General features: G+C 45.2%; 3 protein-coding genes across 4 annotated transcripts; 2 read left to right on the forward strand and 1 right to left on the reverse strand.

Moving 5' to 3' along the window:
* Window positions 1-349: 349 nt before the first annotated feature.
* LOC143457496 (F-box only protein 8-like) lies at window positions 350-3,548 on the forward strand. The gene is made up of 8 exons (XM_076955245.1): window positions 350-1,398; window positions 1,621-1,733; window positions 1,812-1,897; window positions 2,017-2,143; window positions 2,222-2,340; window positions 2,729-2,797; window positions 2,886-3,001; window positions 3,082-3,548. Exons 1-8 carry the CDS (start codon window positions 1,326-1,328, stop codon window positions 3,324-3,326), a joined length of 948 nt encoding a protein of 315 aa, XP_076811360.1. The 5' UTR covers window positions 350-1,325; the 3' UTR covers window positions 3,327-3,548.
* Window positions 3,549-3,570: 22 nt separating this feature from the next.
* LOC143457470 (uncharacterized) lies at window positions 3,571-6,125 on the reverse strand. Of its 2 annotated transcripts, XM_076955244.1 has the most exons (4): window positions 6,011-6,030; window positions 5,133-5,398; window positions 4,923-5,065; window positions 3,571-4,861 (listed from the first exon to the last, which is right to left on the reverse strand). In XM_076955244.1, the coding sequence occupies exons 1-4, from the start codon at window positions 6,013-6,015 to the stop codon at window positions 3,686-3,688; spliced, it is 1,590 nt and encodes a 529-aa protein (XP_076811359.1). In that variant the 5' UTR covers window positions 6,016-6,030; the 3' UTR covers window positions 3,571-3,685. The 2 variants fall into 2 exon arrangements, with proteins under 2 accessions (XP_076811359.1, XP_076811358.1); XM_076955243.1 differs by having other exon boundaries at window positions 5,133-6,125.
* A 4,209-nt stretch (window positions 6,126-10,334) lies between these two features.
* On the forward strand, window positions 10,335-24,865 carry LOC143447123 (uncharacterized). The gene is made up of 5 exons (XM_076947066.1): window positions 10,335-10,413; window positions 10,727-11,394; window positions 11,480-11,643; window positions 12,445-13,277; window positions 13,371-24,865. Exons 1-5 carry the CDS (start codon window positions 10,373-10,375, stop codon window positions 24,685-24,687), a joined length of 13,023 nt encoding a protein of 4,340 aa, XP_076803181.1. The 5' UTR covers window positions 10,335-10,372; the 3' UTR covers window positions 24,688-24,865.
* Window positions 24,866-25,070: the final 205 nt, after the last annotated feature.

A 25,070-nucleotide genomic window follows, 5' to 3' on the forward strand; every position in this document is an offset into this window, starting at 1 on the left:
ACTGCAAACTGAATTCATTAATGGTTAGTATGTTTTTGAATTAAACCACTTTTTTCCCTTTATGGAGGTAGGTTTTCAACCAAAGACCATGATTCTAACCCAATTAAACATTTGCTTTCTGATCCATAATAGACTATTACGAATTTTAGCTATTATATTAATAGTTGATTGCGTGGGGGTTTTAAACAATGAAGTTAACAACCATGTTATAAGTATTCTATGGTTTTAGTCTACTTCTCCCTCTCGCACCCCACGGTGGTTGATATTCAGAAAAGATTTGTTGTTGTTTGTATTGTGACGTCATTTTCTACAGCTGCTTTTCTGTGATGAAATTTGGAGTGACGTAATAGACACTGCTAGCAAGTGAACATTCACTAATTTGGTGAAAGACGGACATATTAAGACTTCAGTTGTCTGCGTTGTATTGACGACAATGTAGGCTGTGTTTGAGTTGTCATGTTTTTCCAACTTTTCAAATTCAACAGATTGTTATAAATCAGATATATCACTATCGGGGTATTATTGTAATATATGGTGTTGTTTTAATTTTGAATAGGCCTAGGCCTACCTTCAGCCTGGACAGTTTGCAGCCTGACCGTCCGATGTCTGATTGTGTTTATTTCCAAGAAAATGTGCAGATACGACCCTTCTTTAACTTGCAATCGTAGATAGAAACGTAGAAAGCGTAAAAGTGCATCGCCAGATAACGTCACACTTTGAGCCTAACCTAGTATACAAAGGCATTGTGTGGTTGTGCACTTGTATAACTAGACCCATTTAAACAGAGTCTTTAACGTAACACAGTAGATGTTTATTTGGTACTTAATTTGGAGTATGCAAAACTAATTTTGTCCAGTTTTTTTAATCATAAATCGGTGTGAACATGAAAAGTTTGATGTACAAGTTCAAAGTTGATTTTGTCCGGCCACCCAACAGCAAAGACGCCGGTTTTTGACGTGATCGCTTGAACTGAAGCTTTAATTTTTTGTTTGTATCAGAAATTGGCGTTTAAACAACCAGCCTTCTTTTTTACAACTTTATCGGCGTGAAGATAAAAGACGTTTGGTGTGCACTTTGATGATCTAATGCGTGCAGTTGCCCCACTTTCCAAGTTACAGTCCGTGCATGTGTCAGACTTTTTACTTTGCTGCTGCCTTAAATCTACATCAATCTTCAGTAATTAAATGTTTGTGTCTAAACTTTGAATATTGTTACTGGAAGCAGCTGACTGCTATAAATCTTCTGAGAAAAAAGTGTGTCAGCTTTAGATGCAGCAATCATCGTGACCTTGTAATAAGCTGCTTAATCCAGACACACAGAGCTTGATGGGCCAACAGGTGACCAGGAGGCTGCAACCTGAAGATCAAAATGCAAACACATGGAATTCAAATTACAGGCGTAAGTGACAATTTCATCACTTCCACACCAGAACTGAAGGTGACTGACCAACACAAGTACCTGGGGGTGCATTCAGTGGTTTTGCATTTCAGCTGCGCAGCCATTCACCGAATAAATTGTTGTTTCTTCTTGTACCTCCCAAACTATAAGCAATGAACCACATATGCTGCGTGTGTTAGTGTCATGACACCAAATGTATAGTGACTCAATTAATTTCCCCAGGTCAAAATCTTCTGGGCCGTTTACTAAGAAACAGGTCGAGTCGTAGTCAGAGTCCGAGAATGACTCAAAATTTTGTTGATCTTCATCTTCTTCCTCCTGAGCTTGGCTTGGAGGTGACACTTTTGCTGACATATGAGTGTTGCCGTGCGTCATATTTTGAGACGTCATTTTACAACTTTTATTGATTTCAGATCTTGAAGAATTTGAACGCAACCGACCTGTGTCTTGCATCGTGCGTTTGGTCTGACCTGGCCAATGATGAAAGCTTGTGGGAGGGGTAAGTCTTATTATTACATCATAAACTATGACGTGACCTGCATTGAGAATTGGTTTTTGTTGCAATTGCGTTGTTAATTTATGATTCATACAATATATTTTTGGAACTTGTTTGTGCAGATTATGCATGACACACTGGGGTTCCTGTAGCGCTTATCACACATGGAAGTCAGAGAGAAAATCTTTTAAGAAGCTGTTTATGCTTTTAGATGAAGGAAGTCTCAGTTTTAACACCCAGCCTGAATGGGTCTCTATTTTCAAACCTTAGTTAGTTTGTTCTTTGCTGTAAGACCGGCAGTACAATTGAATCTTTCTACCTATGCAGGGAATTCAGTATCTTATTGAGCACGGCGTCTTGAAAGATGATGTGAAAGATATTGCCCAGTTTTTTCACTTCACAAACCAACTATGTTGGCAGAAAGTTCGAATTTACCTCCGTGAAAGGTGATGTTACTCTACAGGGATTATTTTTTGATTAAAAATGGGCAATCTGTTTCACTTTTGAACTTGCAAGAGCTCAGTACGAAAGCAACAAGTTTTTTTTTATTTAACTTTAGCATAAAAGTTGTAATAAATTATTTTATGAAAACCTTTGGTCCAGTTGAGTGGTTTCGATCAAAAACATTTTAAATTTTGTGATGAAATGATCTCCAGTACTGGAAGGTGTAAAACTTCTTTGCTAAGTTCACCGACTGACCAAACTCAACTTTAAAACGGAAATGTTGTAAAAACTCTCCCTCTCTAAATATAAGCTTTTATATTTTGAATTTCTTGGAGTAATGTCTGTGCTGCCAGATAGCTCGTTGGATTAAAACCAAAATAAAATTTTTAGGCAGGATATTTTAGAAGAAATGATCAAACTACAAAGTTACAAGGACCAGTTTCTTCCCAATGCTCTCAGGTGGGGTTTATAGATTTATGATGTGTTTGTGTTCACCATCAGTCGTACCGGTACTTGATTTATCATTCATCGGTTAATAAATGTACAGGAAGTTCTTCCATGCAGTGGATTCACCAACATCGCGGGGAGACTACCTCAATCTTTTGATAGAAAAATTTGCCGAGAGATTTTGCATCGACAATCCCAACTTGAGATTGACCCCGGGTGAGTTCATTGTGCTCTCGGTCTGTGGTTAAGATTTTATTGCATTATCTCTTAAGATTTCAATGGTTTTCTCTTCTTAGACGTGATCACAATTCTATGCTACTCCCTTATTCTACTTTCTGTTGATCTTACGAGTCCGCACGTGAAGAACAAAATGTCGAAGCGAGAATTTGTGCGAAACATCTGCCGCGCGATTCAACGAGATGCTGATCATGAAACTGTGGTTGATCGTGATTTTGCCGGACACTTGTACGACAATGTTTATTTGGTGGGACACATCGCCCCCCAGCGGTGGGAAAGCGCCCAATCATTACAAAGAAACTAATATCTCTATGACAAACCTACTGTGACTGTGTTTCTTTTTATTCACAAGTTTCATTTTCGATAAGTTTTCAACCAAGTTGTACCTTCCTTTTTCGGATACGCATAATTTGGCATTTTTACTGGATGTTGTGACTTGACATTTTGCTGATGTCTATAATTGGCTGTGATTACAACTTACCCTGTTGTGTGGTGAGCTCTAATAAATATGATCTTGTTCAACTGATTGAAAGAGCGACAAAAATTCATGAGCTTAAGCCTCTGAAGTAAGATTGAGCTAATTTTACGTTTAACATGATTCCATGGTGCAAGCACCAGATGAGATATTACCAATGCACGAAACAAATATCAAATGAAAAGTTGCTATCGTAGTGTCCCATCATGTTGTAAGTGGTTTAAGTTGGACAGGTCTTGCTGAATTGTTATCCCGTTGCCGTGGAAATGTGCTTCACCTCCTATTACTCGCTCCACCAAGGATGGAAGGACAGCTTGGTCTGACTCCATCAGTCTGCTGAACGTGGTGATGTGCACATCAGGTACATGGGGCAGGCTAGGTTGCAGGATATTAACATTCGAAAGGTCTTCAGTGGCGACTGGCGTGAGAGTGATTTCATCGGGGATGCTAGCACTCACCACCAGAGGTTGCTGTGGTGTCGTGCTCATGCTGCCACTGCTGGCATTTTGTGTAAAATTGTCCACTGTCTTTGCCTTCTTCGATGAATGATCATATTGAGGCATCGTTCGCTTTCTGTGCTTCTGTTGGTTGCTCGCCTGTTTCACTCTCTGTATGATCCGGTTCATCTGCTTCTTCACTTTCTGCAGCGTCTCTTCATCCTTACAAGACTCCAGCAGTGATGTCAACTCATTGATACTCTCCTCCACGCCATCAGGGACCTGCGATCTTCCCTCCATGTTGCTCTGGTCGTTAGCGAGAAGCTCAACAACTGTGGGCTCTGATATTGACGAGAGGTAGACGTAATCGTTTATTTCCTGCTCCGAGGGGTACAACACATGCTCCGGGTAGTTAATCAATCCATTCTTCATCAGAGTCTCATGAACATGGTCATTAATTATCAGCTGGATGTGTCTCACTTCATAGACCCCCATCAGCAGAAGTTCGTCGATTTTGCTCCGAACAAAAGGGTCCATGGACCTTATTGAGCAAACACTGGCATCAAGTGGATGATCTGCATGTGCTTCAGGAAGGGGGATGTTGACAAAAAACCTGTGAATAGTTTTTAAACTTCCAACAATCATCGCTTCCTTGAGGCGCACGATGATGCTTGATTTCTCTTTCCTTAAGATGTGCTTCGATGCATTGTAAAACTCGGGGCTTAGCGCATACTCGGGAAACAAAACGACTTCCCTGATGTACATATATGCCGGGCAATTTCGCTTCTTTGACGGCTTCATCCTTCGTCTTTTTAGCACAGCTGGATTTTGCATGTGATGAGGTTGCGGCGTGGACTGGTCATAACTAGTTTGTTGCAAAATGTTGCTAAAAGCATCGTCTGTATCGACGCCCTTTTGCGTGCAGTCCTGCAATAAGAAGAGGATTTTGAAAAAGCTTTAGCTGGATTTCGATGCCAGGGTCACTTACTTGTGAGTTTAATTTATCTGCCTTTAACTTATAATACTGGGCGCCGTGCTCACAATGTTTGATCTGCGAGCTCTTCGTGATAAACGGAGTACCAGTGAACGGGACAACCAAGTTGCGGTTATTAAATTCCCAATATATCCGGTCTGTAACAACCATAGACATCAAACAACCATACTCATAAGCATCACGCTTTTACTGATCGTTTATTACCTGCCCTGCCATAACGAGTACAATTTGTCGCATTTCCAGTCTCGTTCGATGAAAAATCTTTGGCCTTCTTGCAAGATGATCTTATAATAAATTTAGTCTGCGACGATATCGTGTATTCCTTCAAGAACATCTCAAGCTTGTCCTTTTCATCAATGTAACCTTTTATGTAATTACCAAATTTTTTAGCATGGTCAAGATAAACTGATAAAACTCGATAAACAGATTTTGAGTTTCCTTCGTTCATGTCGACCCATCCCTTGCACTGCCTGTCGAAAATAAAGTTCAAAGCATCACAAACTGATTTTGTTAAAAGATTTGCCAAAACCATTTTGATTCTTAATTATCACAGATCCAATGATGCTACATGTTGTTGACATGAATTTATGTAATTGGACCGAACTGCAGAGTATATCTCAGGCGTGCTCCTGCAGTCTGGATCGTAGACCCTCAAGATTTGACAGTTTGCTGTTTTCGGACGAGGAATCCCTGGTGCAACAAGATAAAACAATAGCCGGGTCTAGTGCACAACCACAGGACGCATTTGCATACTAGACCCCATCTACTCAAATTGTGACGTCATCTGGTTGTGTACTTCTGCACAAGACCCCAACAACCATAATAAATGCAATTAAATTTAATCCCCCGTGCATACTCATTAGCAAACTTTCCAATCTGGTGGACGCTGGTATTTCCTTTATACTTTGAAATGCACGGCATGCGGATACTGTTACTAGTTATACGCCTAGTTTGACACTTTTTGCTTCTGCACATATTGTTTAAAATCTGATAATCATTAAAGCCTAAACATATCAACTTGCAAGTTTACTTAACCGCTTCGAAGTCACATTATTTCGTTGAAAATATTGAGAAATTTTTACGTCATAATTTCTTTTATTCAACTTGATAACTCCTTTTCATTCATGCCTTGAAGTCAGAAGGCAAAGATGCGAACAAAAGACCTGAAAACAAAAAGCTTTTCACTATGCAGTGAACTTTCCTCAAAGCTTGTCCAAGCACCTGAAACAATACCCCGGCTCCATAGAAAACATATAATATAAAAATAACCGCAACAATTGCCAAGCTAGCGGCAAGTAGTCCATTGCTGGTGGAGCTCCCTGATCTACACTGCTCAGGCATCATCGAGGCACAACCACTTCATTCGTTATCTGCAGAAGATCTAAAGAGAGTAACTATTTCACCACAAGCGAGTTACGTACCCGTTGTTAAAGATCTGCGGTCAGGTTTGGATTATTGTCGTAAAAAGTTGATTTTAGCTATTTAGGGTAAATTTGAAGTTAGTGAAACATGAACAATTGACTTGGTTATAAACAAAACGCAGATATAGTGGTGAGTGGTGACTAATTGGTTGCATGGGTGGTCACACAAGAACCACATACAGTATATCGTGGTTGGGCGTCACAGCCTTTATATTCGGACTAAGGAAACGCTTCGCACGACTTATACCGAGCGACCATCGCTTGATGCCCAGATTTCCGAGCTAGTCTTGGCACAGGTTCCGATAGACGAAAATATTTTTATTTATTTTTTTATTTTTCAATTTGCATTGCTGGAATCTGGAACTGTTTATCAGAACTAATGCACAGGAGCAAGTGTCGTTAATGCTTTGTCCAAAAGCATTCCTACGCATTGGCCATCGCTGGCACTGGGCATCGGGCAGGGGACGCGTTGTTGAATTTGTATCGATTAAGTGTGAGCATGTCATTTTTTTTAAATGACGTAGCAAAGCTAGGACCAATTATCGTTTCCTAGAGCCAATGACAAAAATCAACGATATAGCCTACAAAGCTCAGCGTTATTTTTACTCGGCTGCCGAGACGACATTACGCATGAACAGGTGGCGATGAATCAACAACAAATCTATGTGACTATCATCTAGCCTACAAATTACCCCTGCGTATTAAAACGTATTGTAGCAAAATAGGTCACGCGTATACTCAGAAGATGGTGACGACTTTAGTCGATATCAGTTTCATTTCATTCGGTGAAAAATCGTGACATAACATCAAAATCGTGACGTAACATCAACACAACCAGAAGCAAAATCATAGTTTTGAGAGAGAAGAGAAAATGAAATTTTTCATTGGACATTTTTTCATTGTGACATTGCCAGTGAAAATGCCTGAATTGCGAAATGAAGACAGGATTGCTCATTTATGGAACACAGCGGAACGAAGCAAACTCGAAACTGGTGGTGAAAATGGCGTCGAAATTGTGTCAAATGAAGCATGAAACGAAGGGCATTTTACATCAGAGGTGTGGCATATCGGCCACAAGGTGCCAGGGTTTATTCCAGTCTTAACTCTTACAGGATTTCTTCATGTACAAGAGGAATCAACGAAAAACCGCCCCAGTTGTAAAACGAAGATGTGGAAACCTGATTATATGAAATAAGTGATCCATGTTAAGACATCCACTGTGTGCCGGACCTAGGAGAATCAGAAAATGTTCACAATTTACCTGAAGATGAGTGGAAAAATGTTGAAGTTGTTCTCGTCAACGATCCAATTGAACTCAGAGATTACTCCCAGGAGTATGACCTCAAGCTCTTCAAATCAGCAAAGACCTGCAGAGGCGCGTAAGATGAGGACTGGATAAACCAGTTCAAGGCTCACTCACCACCAACTGTATAAGTTGGCCAGTCTTGAGTCTAGGTGGCAGGATCATGAGCACAGGGCAGGGCGACAAGCTCGCATGCCGGAAGGTCTAAGCTTGGAAGATGTAAGAAGACACGAGAAAGAAACAAAGCATGAGCTGGATCAGTTAAGAATTTTTGGGAGGTGTAGCGACCTGGGTGGTATTTTTACCATTACATCATTTTTTCCAAAAGTGTTTTCTAGTTTCTCATTGAAGTTTATTAATTTAGTTTTTGATAAACACTTCAACTGTCGTTTGGAAACTTGCTCTGAATAACTTCGTGTGAACACTCCTTTTAGTACATCCCCAGGTTGTTTCCAGCGTCTGTGCTGATAAGAAGTCTTTATTGGAAATTCTCGCTTCTTAACCTTAACACTGATTAAATTATCATTAATCTATTTCTCAATGTGTCAGCTTTAGCTATAGGTCTATGAAGGCTACCTCACATTGTCAAAACATTATTTCGCCCGCTGCACCGCTACAACTTGCTGCGTTTTTCATGTCTACATTTTAATTCCCATCGCTATCTCGTTTTATAAGCTCACACTTCTATTAGCGAACAGAGGGAGAGTTAGCTGAATCAATCACCGAAGCCAACAGATGAATTGTCCAAGTTAGTCATGGTGATTGCAACTCAATAGACATCTTATAATCAACAGCATTGCTTATGTTCTTATTTATTTGTAATATTCTGAAAGTGTACAGCACCTGCAATAAAAACCTTTTCTTGTAAACTATTTCTGTTGTACTATTAAAAGCTTTCTGGCTGTCAAAATGTTAGAGTATTCTAATTCTAACCGCACACAACGATAGAGTCAGATAAATCAACAGGTAAATTAAGTTAAGATACCTTCATAAGTCAAAAGAGTTCTTCATATGAATGACAGAAAAATAATCCCACATGAACGAGATCGGATTGTTTTTTAACAAACCCGCATTATTGGGACAGAATTAATCTCATAATTTTTAAATCTCTAAGAACCAGTTGTTTGACTCCTCAACTTCTCCTGCTGTTGTTGTCTTTAATGCGTTATTGACGTAGAAGATTATGATCTCATTAAACTGCAAACACTGCTGGCTATAAGACAACATTTATTCATTTATATTGTATTTTAGGAAACCACGTATATGTCTTACTATTTGGCAAGAAAGAAGTTGCTCCGTCAGATAAGAAGGATGGGGAGAAATGAGATGATATGACAGTTTGTGCTCTATAAATGTCTCAATTCTCTCATGCCACCATTTGACGAAGTTGCTTGCATAAAAATATTGGCCGGTGAATGGGCTTGCAATGTATACCTTAGGATTTATCAAGCTAAATACTTCTTATTGGTGGCCGGTAAAGTTTTGGATAAACAGGAAAAATCTAGCAACAGTGGGCCTATAATGTATTGTTTTGCTTTTCCATGTTTGAGCACACTGACATACTGTATAGGCCCAGGGCTTAGGCTATGCTTGCTTTTTCTAAGCCTGATACCCTATCACAGGGATGTCCAACCTTTTATTATAGTGGGCCGCATTGTCACTTGAAATAATTGAATGGGCCGCAAAACCTATTAAATTTCAAGAAAGATGGGTACATAAAGTACATACTTTTGGAGTGAAAATGACTAGCGGGCCGCACAAAAATCTCAGGCGAGCCGCAGGTTGGACATCCCTGCCCTATCATATTAAACAAAACGTCATGCCTTTTAAGAATGAAAGTGTTATTGCCATTTGCCAACAAACATGTAGCGGTTGACGTTACCGCTATTATTGGTGGAGATTAAGCCACAGTGCCCATGAAAGCTTACCGCAAAATTCCATAAAATGAACAAGTTCGCAGGATGGTACTCGTCCAATATCTCGACAAATGCAAAAAATATGTCTCTTTTGATTATACAGGGTGCGGCAGAAAAACCTACAACATTTCAAATTGTTACTGTACCAAAGCTGTAGCAGTCTGACATGAGATTTTGCAGCAAAGGTCTTACCATTTGTGTTTCAGATTTTAGTTTTTATAAATAATGTTTTGTGCAAATTTTTAAAATTTTATATCTGTATGTAAAATGGCTTGGACTGGCGAACACCGTACATTTATTGTGGAAGATTTGTTAGAAATGGGAATCTGTGACTCAAACGCTAAGAAATTTTAAGACTCATTTCAAACTAAACCGTAACGATCCTGGTCCCAATCGAAAATCTGTAATGCTCTGGGTCAAACATTTCAGAGCTACGGGTTCAGCACTAAAGCGAAAGCCACCTGGAAGGCCTCGAAGGGCGCCACCTACAGGATGTAATCTTTAGAACATAAATACATCAAATGGTAACCTTTTCACTTTGAGATGAGACAATAATGTTTTGACTGCTTTTAAATTTTGTCTCTTTTTCCTAGTTTGAAATGTGGTAGGTTTTCCTGCTGCACCCTGTACAATCGAATATGCGTAATAATTGAATTGCGTTTGTAAACTTAACAGAAGAGATAATGACGCAATAACCATTTGAGATTAGACTAGGTAAAAGTCTGTTTTGCGCTCATCACAGTATTGCTGTTGGACAGTGGTTTATTGCCAGAAAAGTTTTTGTCATTTGCAGAAATTTTGGAAATGTTTGCATGTTGTGGTCTACGAGCATTGTTCATAAATGCGTAAGTCGTGTTTAGGTCCAGGTTGGCAGTGAAACTAAAAGTATACCTTTCGAAAATCAGTTCAACCTCAGAATTAGTTAGATTCATAGACTTTTGACAGGCCTAGGAAAGTTTAGTCTATTTACTCTAGTATAGTCTACATAGAGTAAAGGTTACAGAAGATATAAGAAGTAATTTCGTAGTTGAGATAATGTTAGGCATGGGAATAAGTTCCGGTGTTACTGTGGGCAAAATGCAAATGATCTTTCCAATCTATATTTTGTTGCAGATAAGTTTTTTCAAACTTGGCTCTTTTTATTTTATCTGTCTACAGTGCGATGGATGTGGAGAATGACGAAATCGCAAGCGTAAACTCCCAACCAATCGCACAGCAGCCGGCGTGTGTAGTAGCCTGTGACGTGTTAGCGTGTGACGTGGTAGCCTCACAAGATGTACCGTCGTGCTCTCAGGGTTCAGAGATTGCTGATGTGCAGCTGCTGGGAAAGCAAAGCGATAAAGACGTAGAAAGCGATAGGACGACTATAGTGGACGACAACCACGATGATGGTGACATTGAAAATTTCGAGAAGACCTCACCCGAAGAGAAGGTCGTGATCGCCAGCACAACATCTTTAAACAAAAAGCGAAGGTACAGTTTGGGAGCAGAGCCTAGCGCTCTTGGTGGCGAGTCTCCCTTCGCGAAACGGGCACGAAAGCAAAGTTTTGGAGGCAAGCACGGGACTGGAAAAAAGCGAAAAGACGCCCTGACCGACGACACAGAAATTCAGAAAATTCTGAAAACTCTCGGTCCGATTTACAGAAGGCGAATATTCATAGAACAGCTGAAATCGCGATGGTACGTCATCGCGGGCCCGGGACTGGTGCTGCTCACACTTTTCGTTGTTATTTTTGCCGTGGTGTTTCCGATGCTGTCAAAAGTAGTTGAAGTATTTCGACCGCCGCCAGCGATCGAAGCGAAGTTCTCACTGATTAGCATGGAAGGTAAGACAGTCATGCTTATAGCCAACAACCTATTGTTCTAGCGCTATGAGTCAATTTAGAACCGGATATAAATTATATTTCGTAGGCATAGATTTGATGAAAGTTGGAGAGGACTGGCCGTCTAAGAGAGCACACGATTGGTCGGATAATTATCTGATACCTAACTTGACCATAATTTACCAAAAGGCGTCATTCCCTGTGAAAAATATCACAATCGTCGAATTAAAATTGCATGAAAGTCGAAATCAGGTAGAATTAACATAAATTGGTTCAATGGAATTTGACGAAAGGAAGCTTAATAATAAGTTTCAATCATCACTGATGCGCCACAGATCTTTTACACTGCCGCCAGTCTTGTTGAAGTAATCACACAAACTCATCAATAGAATTGACGAGCGGGAGAGTTTTCTAAACCTTTTTGCTTAAAAACAGCGAATAACGGACGTTTTTTACTCGGTCTCTAGCATAATGCTTTCGGAAAATACTTGAGAAATTTGATTTATATTTTATCCTGCTGTTGCCCGCTGAAATTTACGCAGGAAAATTTGAAATTTTTATACTCTTACATTCCAATGCAAGTGTCATGCAAACATAAACGTAATTTTCTTGTATGATGTCACTATTCCAATTGTACGTGTCATAATGACCTTATATTTGCAACATATTTTTGGCGATAAACACAAACATTGTTACGAAAAGTTCTTTCATAAATTCTTTATTAGTTTTTTATTGTATTATTATGTCCTCGACTTATGAACGAGTCTCGTTCCGAACGATCGTTCGTATGCTGAATTGTCCGTAAGTTGAATACGAAAGTTGAATACGAAATATACAACCATAGGTTCGTAGTTTTACTAGAACGTTCCAGAAGCTGCGTGTGCTACAAACCGAGTTAAAAACAATGGCCTTTGTCATTTGCAGCTTTCTACCCTCAAACTAAAGCGAGATAATAGCAAACCTGTTCGAACACGGCGGGCGCGGAGTGAAAAGATCTATGTGTGTTACATTTATGTGCGTGGGTGACATATGACATGTGACGATTGCTTGCAGATCACGAAAAGGTCAATTTCCCTGGAAGCTCCGTTGATCATCGAGTACGTCGTCTATCCGAGTGAAGATAAGGCCGACCACGACGCAACTGAACCAACTTTGAAGGTGATCGTGGGAAACGTCCGCAAGCTGCTCATCAAGGAAAGTTCTTGGAAGGTCGACCCGAACACGATCGTTTTAAAGCAGGGTGCCGAGGAAGTCCGGGCTTCTTCAGCAAGAAGCTTTCTCGCCTCTGAAATACCTCCAGTGGAACTTTACATGGAAGTCGACGTCACTTTTCGACGGAGAAAATCTCCCGTGACAGATTGTACGAAGATGGACCTACCGGAAGGGGGCGATGTTGAGCCCTACGAATGCAAGTTGAAGCAGATATTTGAGCCGGGGACAATCTGCTCATTCTCATGCGAAGATGCCTACGTCATGGTGGGAAATCGAGAGCGGATTTGTTTATCCAGCGGGGTCTGGAGCGGAGTTGACGTTGACTGCATAAAACTCTGTCCCACTCTTACCCCTTTACATAATGGGTTCATCACGCCATATAGCTGCATCGCCACAAACGCCACCGTCGCACCGGCCACCAGGTGCATCCACGGCTGCAAAGAATACTTCCGCCTCGTCGGCTCGATGCAGCGAGTGTGCCAAGATGATGGGTTATGGAGTTCGTCGGCGCCGGTTTGTAAGCGAAAGTGCCCGCCACTACAAGCGCCACAAAATGGTGGCATGAAGCCAGGACAGTGCGAAGAAATGGTGGAAGGTGACGCATGTACTTTCTCCTGTGATCAGTCGTTTGTTCTGCAAGGAGAAACTTCGGCGAGCTGCGACAGTGACGGGAGGTAAGTCTCTAAGCTCATAGACATCAAATATAATCAAAGGAATATTTTTGATCACGGTGATGCTTTATACCTGGACTTATCTGTTTTTTGCAGGTGGACCGAGGACGTACCAGTTTGCAGAAAACAGTGCAAGACCCTTGAACCTGTGACGTATTCGGACGTACACCCTCCAGTATGTGCGCATTCATCGCTGTACGAAGGTATGACGTGTGCCTACACCTGCCACGGCGGGTATCAACTGGTTGGCAGCAGTTCACGAAACTGCGATTCTTCTGGAAATTGGTCAAATAGTGCGCCCACTTGCGTGAAGACCTGCGAAGTGCTACTTGAGCCACAAAATGGCGTCATTACACCAATTTCCTGCACAGTTACGTCATCACTAGGTGGGGCGAAATGCAGTTTCTCGTGCGATGCTGGATACACACTGAGAGGTTCAGAAAACCTGACCTGTCTTTACAACGGCGGCTGGGACAGAGATACGCCGGAGTGTGTTGCTCAGTGCCCGGGGATGGCGGCCCCTGAAAACGGCGATCTGCTGTGTTCTGGTACCACAGCCGAGTCGACGTGCGCGTTATATTGTTTGTCTGACCACCGCCTTGTCGGCGCCAGCTACGTCATATGTCAGTTAGATGGGAGCTGGTCGGAGCCTCTGGGTAATTGCGTCATCACCTGTTCGAAGCTTTCAGCTCCAGACCACGGTGGTATTGCTCCAGATGAATGCAGACTCATCGAGAGCACCATTGGACAAAGCTGCTCGTTTTGGTGCCATTTGTCCTACGGGTTCGCAGGGTCTAGAGTCCGCTCTTGTCTGGAAAACGGATCTTGGTCGGGTGTCGCCACCACTTGCGAGTTGGAAGAGCAATACATGGTCGTTCTTGACTTGGGGCAATTAAAAGTTTGTTTAAGCAGCGAAGATGAGAAACTAAATGCACCAATCAAACGAAACTTTGATGACTGTGAAAATGAAGAAAGAAATCTTTGGTCCATTGCAGATGAAAAACTTTTGAAGCATTCTCGGAATGGTTTGTGCATCGGTTTCGAGCAAACAACCTATTTATCCAGACTCGTATTTCTTGAGTGTGATGAATTGGATCCCATGCAAATATGGGCCTGGCCTATGGTGGCCGGAGAGCAATATACAATCAAATTACGTGACTTTCCACTCTACATCTGGTATGGATATAGCACCTCTCCGTATCTCCTGGCTACTGATGAACCTCTCACGTTGACTAAGTGGCTGCTGTATCGTCACGCATCGCTTTCCTTTTCTAGCTTTTACGGAGCAATGAACGACGGCAGGTGTCCCAGCTTGCCAATCCTGGCGAATGGAAGGTGGGCGCCAAACACTTGTGGACTCGGCGACACCGCGTCAGGCACACGCTGCTCATTTCTATGTACACCCGGGTACGAAACAGAATCGGGGAAATCGACCGCGTTATGCTCCAATGGCCTCTGGGAAGGAGAAGAATCCCCGCGGTGCGTCCGGTCTTGTGTCGCTTTCAACGCGTACTCGATGCGAAACGGCACAATCTCACCTTCTTATTGTACTTCGAGTCCATACGTGAGCAGGGGCACGATCTGCACCTTCAGGTGCGAGGATGGCCACGAACTTGTGGGTGAAAAGAACGCAGCTTGCTTGTTAAACGGCCAGTGGAGCTCAGACGTGCCAGAGTGTCATCGTAGATGTTCGCCCGTAACTGTGCCCGCTCGTGGGAGTGTTTCTTCCACAACAACTTGTCCCAACACCGACAGCTTACACGAGGTCGGCAATGTTTGTAAACTCGCCTGCGACGATGGCTACGTGGTTCAGGGTTCAGAGTACAGAGTATGTCAAGCCAATGGTACTTGGAACGACTCATCTTCAACCTGCATAAGAGCTTGTTCGTCCCCACAGACACCGAATAATGGAGCATACAGCTGTAATGGCGAAAACTCAAAATATCCAGTTGGAACAACCTGTACTTATACATGCGAGGGAACGCGCTCTCTTTGGCCTTCGTCGGGTGACGTCATCACTTGCTTGTCATCGGGGGTTTGGAACGCTTCAAGCCCGACCTGTCAAAACTTCTGCGAACCTCTCGCTCCTATTTTAAATGGAACCATTGAACCATCTGCTTGTCTGAATCTAACAAATGAGTCTCTGCCTAACCAGCAGGTTTGTTACTTTGAGTGTGACCACGACTTCGCATTGAGTGCATCGGGAACCGTCATTTGTCTTGAAGACGGATCTTGGAGCAATTCACTGCCATCGTGTCAGGAGGAGAAACATTTCATGATTCAACAAAATTCGAGCAGCGGAAGATTCTGTCTCGCGGTGGAGCATCATCCACATCATAACCAGTATGAGGTGGTGCTGCTACCAACCAGCCAGTGCAATTCCTCCGACAGAATGCACTCGTGGTCTCGCACTTCAGCCGATCAGATACGACACGTGGACACAGGTTGGTGCCTCGCTGTGTCGGGGCCAACGGAATTCGAAGTTCTATATTTACGCGATTGCGACTCAAGCAATCTAAACCAGCGATGGAAATGTCAGTTAGAGGATGAAAAACTTGTCGTGAAACTCAGTGCGACTGAATACATGATTTATGGCGGTGTGGGGCCTTCAGCAAGCCTGAGATTGAAAAGCAATGCAAACAACAACGAATACACGTCGTGGATTGCGAACGATACCGCAGGAAACGATGGATCCGTTTGTGGGATGACGTCGGAAGGAAACGGGAGATGTCCGAAGTTGATCTTCCGTGAAGGTGCAACAGTTTCTCCAGCTCTATGCAGGGAAGAGGTTGAAATTGGTGATAGCTGCACGGTCACGTGCCTTCAGGGCTACGAGTTTTTCTCTGGCGCAACATCAAAGGTCTTGGAGTGCTTAGAGCACGGAAAATGGAGCATCATGGACGTTTTATGCAGTAAACGCAAATGCAATGCTTTAACTTTGCCCACTAATGCAGCCGTAAGCGACCCTGATTGCCAAAATTCAAACCAGACAGCGTGGTCGTCGGCCTCCTGTGAGGTCACTTGCAATGCCGGAGTGTACCAGTTGATTGAGCCTGGAAACACTGGAACGCTGCGCTGTCTTGGAAACGGAGTTTGGAGTGAAGCAATGCCACAATGTTTGGACTATTGCTCGGCATTTACAGCCCCGGCAGATGGCGCCATACAACCGTCAGCTCGATGTACCGCCGCTGAAAGCTCAAAACATGGCGACGTCTGTCGATTCTCATGTTCCGCCTTGCATTCTTTGTCCGGCTCCGAGTACTTAAAGTGCCAAAACGGGACCTGGAATACGACCGCACCAACATGCTCGCTTATCACTGGCTCAAATACATGCACGGCGCCTTCCGCTCCTAACTATGGTCGGGTTGTCCCCATCTCTTGTTCATTCAATGGAGCTTCAGAAAATGAAACCTGCAGCATTGAATGTGTGCTGGGATTTGCCGTTGTCCCTTTGCGAGATGTCATTTCAGTCTGTAGAGCGGATGGAACCTGGAGCTCGCCCTTTCCCACTTGTAAGAAGCTTTGCCCAAATATAGATGCACCAGCGTATAGTTCGGTCCAACCAGAGCGATGCAGAAGTGGCGACAACATTCCTGGGGACGAGTGCTTGGTGGTTTGTGATAAGTTATACGCGCTAGATGACGCTGCTGTGCTAACCTGCGAGGACAATGGGCAGTGGGATCGAGTTGCTCCTCAATGCATTCGTCGGTCGCAGTTTCTCATCGCAAACGACACTTTCTGTGCTTCGGCGACAAATGAAACTGACCAGCGCATCATCACCAAAGATTGCGAGTTTGACGACAACTACCAGCGCTGGGAGTGGGTGGACAACCGCAAGATACGAAATGTTGCCAAACAAAAATGTTTGGTTCCTGAAACCGAAACTTCTTACGCTCCTCTCATTCTCCTTGCTTGTCAGGATGTGGAAGAAGCGTGGGAATGCCCCTTTAACGAGAATCTGCCTCAAGAAATCGTCTTCAAAGATCTCTTGATGGCGCACTCCTATGGAGACATTGAACACTTATTTGTGGTGAATGAAAATGAAGAAGAGGAGAGCTGGAAAACAAAACGCGGGACGCAGTTTTCGTTTCTGGATCAAGTTTTTTCAGGAAGCGCGTGCTTGTTTCGGACCACTCGAAACTGCCCGTCCTTGCCTGAGGCGCACGGCGGTTACACTGATGCCGGCTGCAGTTCTCCCAATAGTGACGTCACAACAGGTAGAGTGTGTCGTTACTTCTGTAATAATGGATATAAGCTAAGTGGACAGCCGGCGAGATTGTGCTCGGACGATGGCACTTGGAACGACACTTCCGTGTCTACTTGCAAAAAGTTATGCCCAGCGCTGGAATTACCTGATTTTGCTTCTGTGACGCCATCAGCATGCTCTACAGGCAGCATGGAAGAAGGTGACTCTTGTGGATTTCAGTGCACGTCGGGGTTGTCCATGGCTGGTTCACGTGACCGAGTGTGTCGTGCAGAAGGGACTTGGTCCGGGGTCGACGTCATCTGTCATCGTACGTGTCCGCCGCTTAGTCTGGGAGATAAACTCGTAGTTTCTCCAACGAGCTGCTCTTCGCTCAACAACACGATGGGCACAATATGCACCTCGTCTTGCTCCAACGGCTTCAAGCTCAGTGGCACGTCGGTGCGTTCTTGCACAAATGATGGTTCGTGGAGTGGCAGCTCTACGCAATGCCACAGGTCCTGTCCTGCTTTGCGTTCCATCACAAATGGCAGAGTACTTCCCGCAGATTGCCTCGGGAATAGCAAGAAAGAAGGGGACGCCTGCGTTTTTTCTTGCACAACTGTTTTCGGAATAGATGGAGGTCACATTCGCTCGTGCACGACCGACGGCGTTTGGACTGGACAATATCCAAAGTGCCTGAGAACTTGTCAGAACTTGAGAGCGCCCACTAACGGGTTGGTTACTTGTGATCGCGCCACACACTTGGCTGGCGATATCTGCACCTATTCCTGCATCCCTGACTACGTCATCGACGGGCCATCAGCGCGACGAACGTGTCAAGAAACGGGGCAGTGGTCAGACAGTGCGCCGGTGTGTGTCCGCGAGCACCAATTCATTCTCTTTCAGAATTCTCCACCGGACAGTTTGTTGTGTCTTCACGCCGTCGACAATCAATCAGTGACGATGGAAAGTGAGGACGACTGCCATTTTGACAACGCATCGAGTCGATGGGCCTGGTATCACAAGAGAATGTTTCGGAGCGTCCTGCATGGAACCTGCCTTGCTGGAAACATCCTTTCGGTAGGAAGTTATCTTGTCTTGGATGATTGTGACGACACTGACCCTAGTCAAAGATGGGATTGTCCTGACGAAGAACGCGCGTGGTTTGTTCGCCTTTCAACATCCAAAATGTACCCTTTGTTCTCTCACCTCTCAACATACAAGGTTTTGCTGTTTGATGACGACCAGCTTGATTTTGTTCAGAAGGGAGACGCGAGTATATCGAGTCACACCCAGTGGTATGTCAAGACAGCTCTCTCTGACCGCGTGCCAGTCTGCTCAGCCAAGGAAGTTGATTCATGCCCCGGCCTTAAATTGTCCGACAAGTTGATTTTAAGTCCACAAGCCTGCTCAGACTATTCAGTTAAAGTCGGTACCGAGTGTTATTTACATTGCGAGATGGGCTATGCGTTAAGTAGGTCAATAGGAACAACTTCTTGCTTAAGATCCGGTCACTGGTCCCACGAGGTGCCTGAATGTGTTCCAGCATGCCGGGCTTTCACCATCCCGCAAGCCAGCACACTACAGGCAAGTCCAACATCGTGTACAACCACCTACCAGCATTCGGAGGGTTTCGCTTGTAAATTCTCGTGCCCTTCTCCCTCAGTGCTTGTCGGCAACGCGGTGTTGACGTGCATGGCGAATAGCAACTGGAATTTTGACCAACCGACGTGCAGAGCAACATGCGCGGCAGTCAACACACTCGCCCACGGGATGATCTCGCCACAGTCGTGCTACGAAGCGGGCTCGAGAGTGCTTGAGGGCACCAGGTGTGTGTACACCTGCCTTCAAAGCGAGCACGTCCTGAGCGGCATTAGCGAGCGCTTGTGCACACACACCGGTCAGTGGAGCGAACGGGAGCCGAAGTGCGTGAAACCTTGTCTTCCACATCTACCAGTTACAGGAGGAGATGTGCTTCCAGCATCGTGTCTAGAGGAGTCTTCTCTCGCCGACACTGTCTGTGCATTTTCCTGTGACAATGATTTAGTTCGGATAGGATCGCAATATCGCGTTTGTCAAGCAAATGGCACCTGGTCAGGATCAAAGTCGTTTTGCCAGGCTGGCTGTCCGACAATTCCGCGTGTCTCGAATGGGTCGTTGAAGCCAGGAACTTGCGAGAAGAGAGCGACCACTCCTGGCCACACTTGCTCACTGACGTGCAGCCCCGGCTTCCATGTTCGCGGAGAGAAAGTCGTCGTTTGCCGCGAAAACGGAACTTGGAACGTAAAACTGGGCCAGTGCATACCCATGTGCACGAAGCTGAACAAACCATTGAACGGTCAAGTGCAGCCTCCTTCGTGTTTGGGCGGAGATCTTTACGAGGGAAGCGAATGCACCTTCTCTTGCGAGCCGAGCTTTATTCTTCAAGGTTCTGACGTCAGACTTTGCCAGAATAACGGCAAGTGGAGCGGGAAAGAAGCGAGTTGCCGGCTTGCCTGTCCCGCTTTAGGTCTAACTCTAAATGTTTTGTATAATCCACCAGGGTGCGCCAACGATCCTCAAATTCCGTTTGTCACGTGTGTGACGTATTGCCCTAATGGCATGGCAACTAGAGAAGGTGTGACGAGTATCGTGAGCAAATGCAACGAGAATGGCACTTGGAGTGAAGCTCCTTTGAGTGAATGCCACCGGAGATGTTATACGCCAGTTATTGAGAATGGCGTCGTGGATTGCTGGACGTCAAGGGGCGATGTAACGTATGCTTACGTCACAGGGACGGTCTGCCGTGTAGTTTGCGAAAAAGATCATATTCTGACGTCGGCTGCGCGGTCAGTATGCGAGGCGGACTTGGAGAAACCAAACTCTGGTGTGTGGTCCCCGCCGTTGAGTCAGTGCGCTTATGAACCGGATCCAATGATTATATTCAACAGAGTTCGATCGAAATCAGTTTGTTTTGGCGTGGAAGACTTCAAAGTGATATCGGTTGATTGGAATCAATGCCAAAACGATTCATTCATGACAGGTTGGGTATGGCGAGACAACAACTCCATTAGAAATACCAAAAACGGCCTCTGTCTTTCGGTTTCTGAGGCGAAACTAAACGTTTATGTAACTACTTCGACGTGCAATGATTCGAACCCCCTGCAGTATTGGACGTGCCGCGGAGATACTTCTTACGCCCTCACTCTGTCTGGGACCAGCCTGGCTATGACGGTGTCCGCAGCCAGCCTGGGTGGGGTGATCCTGTCAAACGACATGAGTGTGAGAAACATGATCTACACCTACAACCCAAACTCCGACTCAGGGGTCGGCACCGTCTGTTCCAGGAAAGAAACTGGGACGTGCTCGACCCCATTTCTGCCGGTTTACGCGCGAGTTGAAGGGGGTGAGTGTGGATTTTCCGGCGCCACCGAAGGGACAGTTTGCCCGGTCATATGCCAGGGCAATAGAATCTACTTCACTGAAATTCGATGTTTGTCCAATGGTCTGTGGACGCCCAGCGCGAGTGAGGTCTGCCAAATCAATTGCGACAGGCACCCCGCGCTAACAGGCGGCGCATTTTTTCTTCAACCGCAATGCAGCGAAGATAGTGTTCCCCCTTTCACCGCTTGCAGCGTTGGTTGTCCAGCTGGATATGTACTGAGCGGAAAACAAACGAAAACGGAATGTTTAAGAAATGGGAGTTGGGCCCCGTTGAAGTACGCTTGTGTGAAGTCATGCCCAAAGATTTCATCAGTCGACAACGGCGTGCTAGTTCCAAGCGTGTGTGTGACAGGGCAATGTATGCTTCGCTGCAACCCCGGATACCGTTTGCACGATTCTGCATCAAGTTTGTGCCTGCCAACAGGGCAGTGGTCAGGCAAGGAATTTTCCTGTGTCATGGAGGTTCAATTTGTCATTTCAAGTGAGAAGAAATTTAACAACATAGAGTTGTGTCTGGAGGTGGACGAGTCAGAGGCCGTCTATAAACAGCCGTGCACTTCAGACAAACTTACTCAGCTCTGGCGCTGGTCGTCGCACTACACTTTAGAAAGCGTATTCAATGGACAATGTCTGTCCGTAAGAAACATCACTTCGGGGAGTAGTTTGTCGGCCACGGTTGCCAGCTCACAATCATCAAACACTGCGCAAGATGGAAGCAACAGTGAGTTTATTGACAACAGAAACGGGCCCGGTAACATAATCACTTCAAGTTGTGACCAAACCGACTCCAACCAACGATGGAGTTGCGGCTCCCATCCTGAACATTCTTTTCTTAAACTTCTCGAATCTTCGGTGTATTTAGACGCAGACCCGATATTTCGCAGTCAGCTTCATACAAAGTCAGACGGACACTTCGGTTCGCTCAACTGGGACGCCAGGCGCTATTCGGGTCGGAGAAAAGTTTGCGCGTTCCGTGCAACCGGAGTTTGCCCGCCAGTGCAAGATATCTACGGAGGTTCTGTTTCACCGGCGGTTTGCAAGACCGGTTTCGTCGTTTTAGGGACCCATTGTCGCTTTTCATGCTCTGATGACTTCACTCTGGAGGGTGAGGATGTGATTATATGCAACAGCAACGGCAAGTGGTCGAATTTGCCGCCATTTTGTGTTGGGCTGGAACAATGCCCGGAACTCGATCCCGTCAAGCACCTGAGCATCGGGCCGGCATCGTGTGTTGAAGGTTTGGTGCCTGAGGGCTACAGCTGTCGATTCCTGTGCAGGGACAACACGGTGCTCATCGGCACAACGAGTCTTCTGTGTGGTTCTAGAGGCGAGTGGAACGGCAGCTTGCCTGAGTGCAGAGTCACCTGCCCCGCTTTATTTCCTCCCGCAAACGGCCACGTCTCGCCAGCTCAATGCGAGCAGGACAACGTTGAGATTGCGATAGTTTGCAGTTTTTCTTGCGACCCGGGACATACGATGGTCGGAGGCATGAATCGGACTTGTACGGACGATGGATCTTGGTCGGAAGAACAAGTTTTTTGCAAACGTTACTGTCCTATCTTAGTAGCGCCAACTAACGGCCTGATTACCCCCACGTCATGCCTGACCAACGACAGCGCTCACGGTACGACTTGTGACGTCAGTTGCGACTTCGGTTTCGCCTTGAAAGGTCCGAGAAAGTTGCGATGTAGCGAGGGCAACTGGACGTTGGTGGAAGCAGTTTGTGCGCCAGATATGTGCGCTAAGTTGGTCGCATTGCCACAAAGCATCGACGCAATTGAATACCGAGACACGCAGAACGGAGCAATAGTTCCCAACACTGTAGCTTTTGTCACCTGCAGACCAGGATATGACGTAATTGGGCCACAAGCGAGAGTCTGTCTTCAAGATGGAACTTGGTCTGGAGGCAACGACACTTGCGAGGTTACAAAATGTCCATTTGTCAGACGCTTGTACCGTGGCAGTGTTAACCCGAGCAACTGCACAGAGAATGTCGGGGTTGCGCCAGGAGTGCATTGCTACTTTGCCTGCGATGAAGGGTACAAGCTGTCCGGGCCCACATCCGTCGAATGCCAGCCTGGTGGGTCTTGGTCTGATGTGAGCCCGAGGCAGTGCGAGGACACGTACTCCAAGCCCTATCTCGTAACCTTTGTGATGATCTTAAGAGAAACCGGAGCAGTTGGATCAATTTCCACGTCTTGTCTGGAAGCAAGAAAGAACATGAAATCGCTCACCTCCTCGAAATGTAAGCAGGGCGACCCCTACCTAATATGGAGGTGGTTCGGCAGCTACCGCATTCAGAATGTCGGCAATCAACTGTGCTTGAAAGTGAATGAAGATTACAGCCTGGTCACTGACACTTGCCTGCTCAATGATACGTCACAATATGTGTTTTGTGGCGACATAAATTCACCAGCAAGTAGGTTAAGGTTGAAGATCGGGAAATTATATGTCGGAAGAAGTTCCGTCCACGAAAAGTCGACAGGTGTCAAAGACTTGGCGTGGAGTGCATCCATGGTGGGTTATTCCCATTCTAGATTGCTGGCAAGTCCCGAAACCATCGTTGAATCGAGCCAGCAACCGATCTGTAGCGCCATGTGTGGTGGGAACATAACATCAGGGGATGGTCATCTCTCCTCGCCGAGCTTTCCCAATTTCTACCCGAGCAATGTTCACTGCGTTTGGAGAATTTCGACCGATGTCCCCAACAGTCAGTTAGAGATTGACTTTTCGGACTTGTCTTTGAGAAGTGGGACCGATGAGGTTATGGTGGAGGGCAAGAGGACGTGTCAGGGAGATTACCTTGCTGTCTACGGAGGCACGTCCAGCCAATCAGATCTCCTTAAACTATTGTGTCGATCTACGTCATCATTCAGGACAAAATCACTGCACGGGTCGATCCGCGTCGAATTCTACTCAGGTCATGAAAGAAATGACGCCGGGACCGGGTTTTCTGCTCGCTGGGTTTCGAACAAATGGTCAGAAGCCCAGACCCAGTGCGGGGTACACCCTGGAGATCTCCCGATTTCATCCAATGATGGAAAAGCACCAAGTCGGGCTCCATGGCAGATAGCGATCACCTACAGGAGCCAGCACGTGTGCAACGGTGCCCTGATAACGAAGCTGTTTGTCGTGAGTGCGGCTAATTGCGTTGGCAAGTTCTTGACTTTTGGCGAAAGCTCGGTCATTATGGCGGTCAACTTCTCCAGTCAAATGGATTTGATCGAAAAGAAGCAAAACGGGAAATTTCACCAAGTTCGGAAGATCTGGGTTCACAGCGAATATGACGACACGACTTTAGAAAACGACGTCGCCATAGTGATGTCACAGAACGAATTCGAACTTGACGTGATTGTACAACCGATCTGTCTGCCAAAAGCGAGCGTGGGAAGAATCCAACTTCCGGGTTCAGCGAATTGTTGGGCTGTGCAGTGGTCACGTGATATGTTCTACCAGGTGGCAGCAGAGTGGGAGTTTACGCACTACAACAAGATGGAAGTTCTAGAAGAGGCGGAGTGCCGAAGAAGGACCCGCGCGAGCAGAGAGTGGGGGGAGCGGACCACATGCGCGGTGAGGTTGAACGACGATAGAATCGCAGCAAGCAACACAAAGTCAGTCGACGCCGACCAAGACTCGATCCTGCAGTGTCGGTGGAACGGGAACTGGTATCTCGTCGGAATGCAATCGTTTGTTTTCTATGACGTCATAGAAACCTTTGTCTACACCAGTATTGTTGATTACGACGCATGGATTCACGAACAGATTATAAACGCTTTTTACAATCTCCGAAGTGAAGCGTCATAGCAGAATGACTCTGCTGATCAATCATGCATAGCTCGCTGCGCTTCAAGCGGTCAAATTGTTCGACGCAGATGTTCGTGCAATCGCTTAAGTGTCAGTTTCGTGTTGGCGTTTTACTCGTTAATTATTTCTTCAATAAAATTAAGACGTTGCAAAATGGACGAACAACCTCGCCCACAATGGCAGAATTTTCGGCAGCCGCAGTGTAACGAGTTGTAGCAGAGCGGTTTGATTCTAAGCTCGTAATATCGCCGCTTGTATCCAACACCTGGTGACGCTATAATGCCATAAAGTAAAGCAAACGACACTTGCTCCTGGTCAGAGGTCAGCTTATTTGAAAATTTTTAAATAAGAAATCTTTTATCTATCGGAGCTCACACAAAAAC

The sequence above is a fragment of the Clavelina lepadiformis genome, chromosome 1 (genome assembly GCF_947623445.1).
Source record: "Clavelina lepadiformis chromosome 1, kaClaLepa1.1, whole genome shotgun sequence".
Taxonomy (NCBI): Eukaryota; Metazoa; Chordata; class Ascidiacea; order Aplousobranchia; family Clavelinidae; genus Clavelina; species Clavelina lepadiformis.

Bases quoted from the DNA above. Each gene is read 5' to 3' on its own strand.
- LOC143457496 (XM_076955245.1), top strand. From the start codon at position 1,326: ATGGGCCAACAGGTGACCAGGAGGCTGCAACCTGAAGATCAAAATGCA. The intron at 1,898-2,016 runs GTAAGTCTTATT...TTGTTTGTGCAG, and splicing joins GATGAAAGCTTGTGGGAGGG to ATTATGCATGACACACTGGG. The intron at 2,341-2,728 runs GTGATGTTACTC...TAAAATTTTTAG, and splicing joins CGAATTTACCTCCGTGAAAG to GCAGGATATTTTAGAAGAAA.
- LOC143457470 (XM_076955243.1), bottom strand. From the start codon at position 5,460: ATGGTTTTGGCAAATCTTTTAACAAAATCAGTTTGTGATGCTTTGAAC. The intron at 5,066-5,132 runs GTAATAAACGAT...TGGTTGTTACAG, and splicing joins TACTCGTTATGGCAGGGCAG to ACCGGATATATTGGGAATTT. The intron at 4,862-4,922 runs GTAAGTGACCCT...TTCTTATTGCAG, and splicing joins CAGATAAATTAAACTCACAA to GACTGCACGCAAAAGGGCGT.
- LOC143447123 (XM_076947066.1), top strand. From the start codon at position 10,373: ATGTTTGCATGTTGTGGTCTACGAGCATTGTTCATAAATGC. The intron at 11,395-11,479 runs GTAAGACAGTCA...TATATTTCGTAG, and splicing joins CTCACTGATTAGCATGGAAG to GCATAGATTTGATGAAAGTT. The intron at 13,278-13,370 runs GTAAGTCTCTAA...TGTTTTTTGCAG, and splicing joins AGCTGCGACAGTGACGGGAG to GTGGACCGAGGACGTACCAG.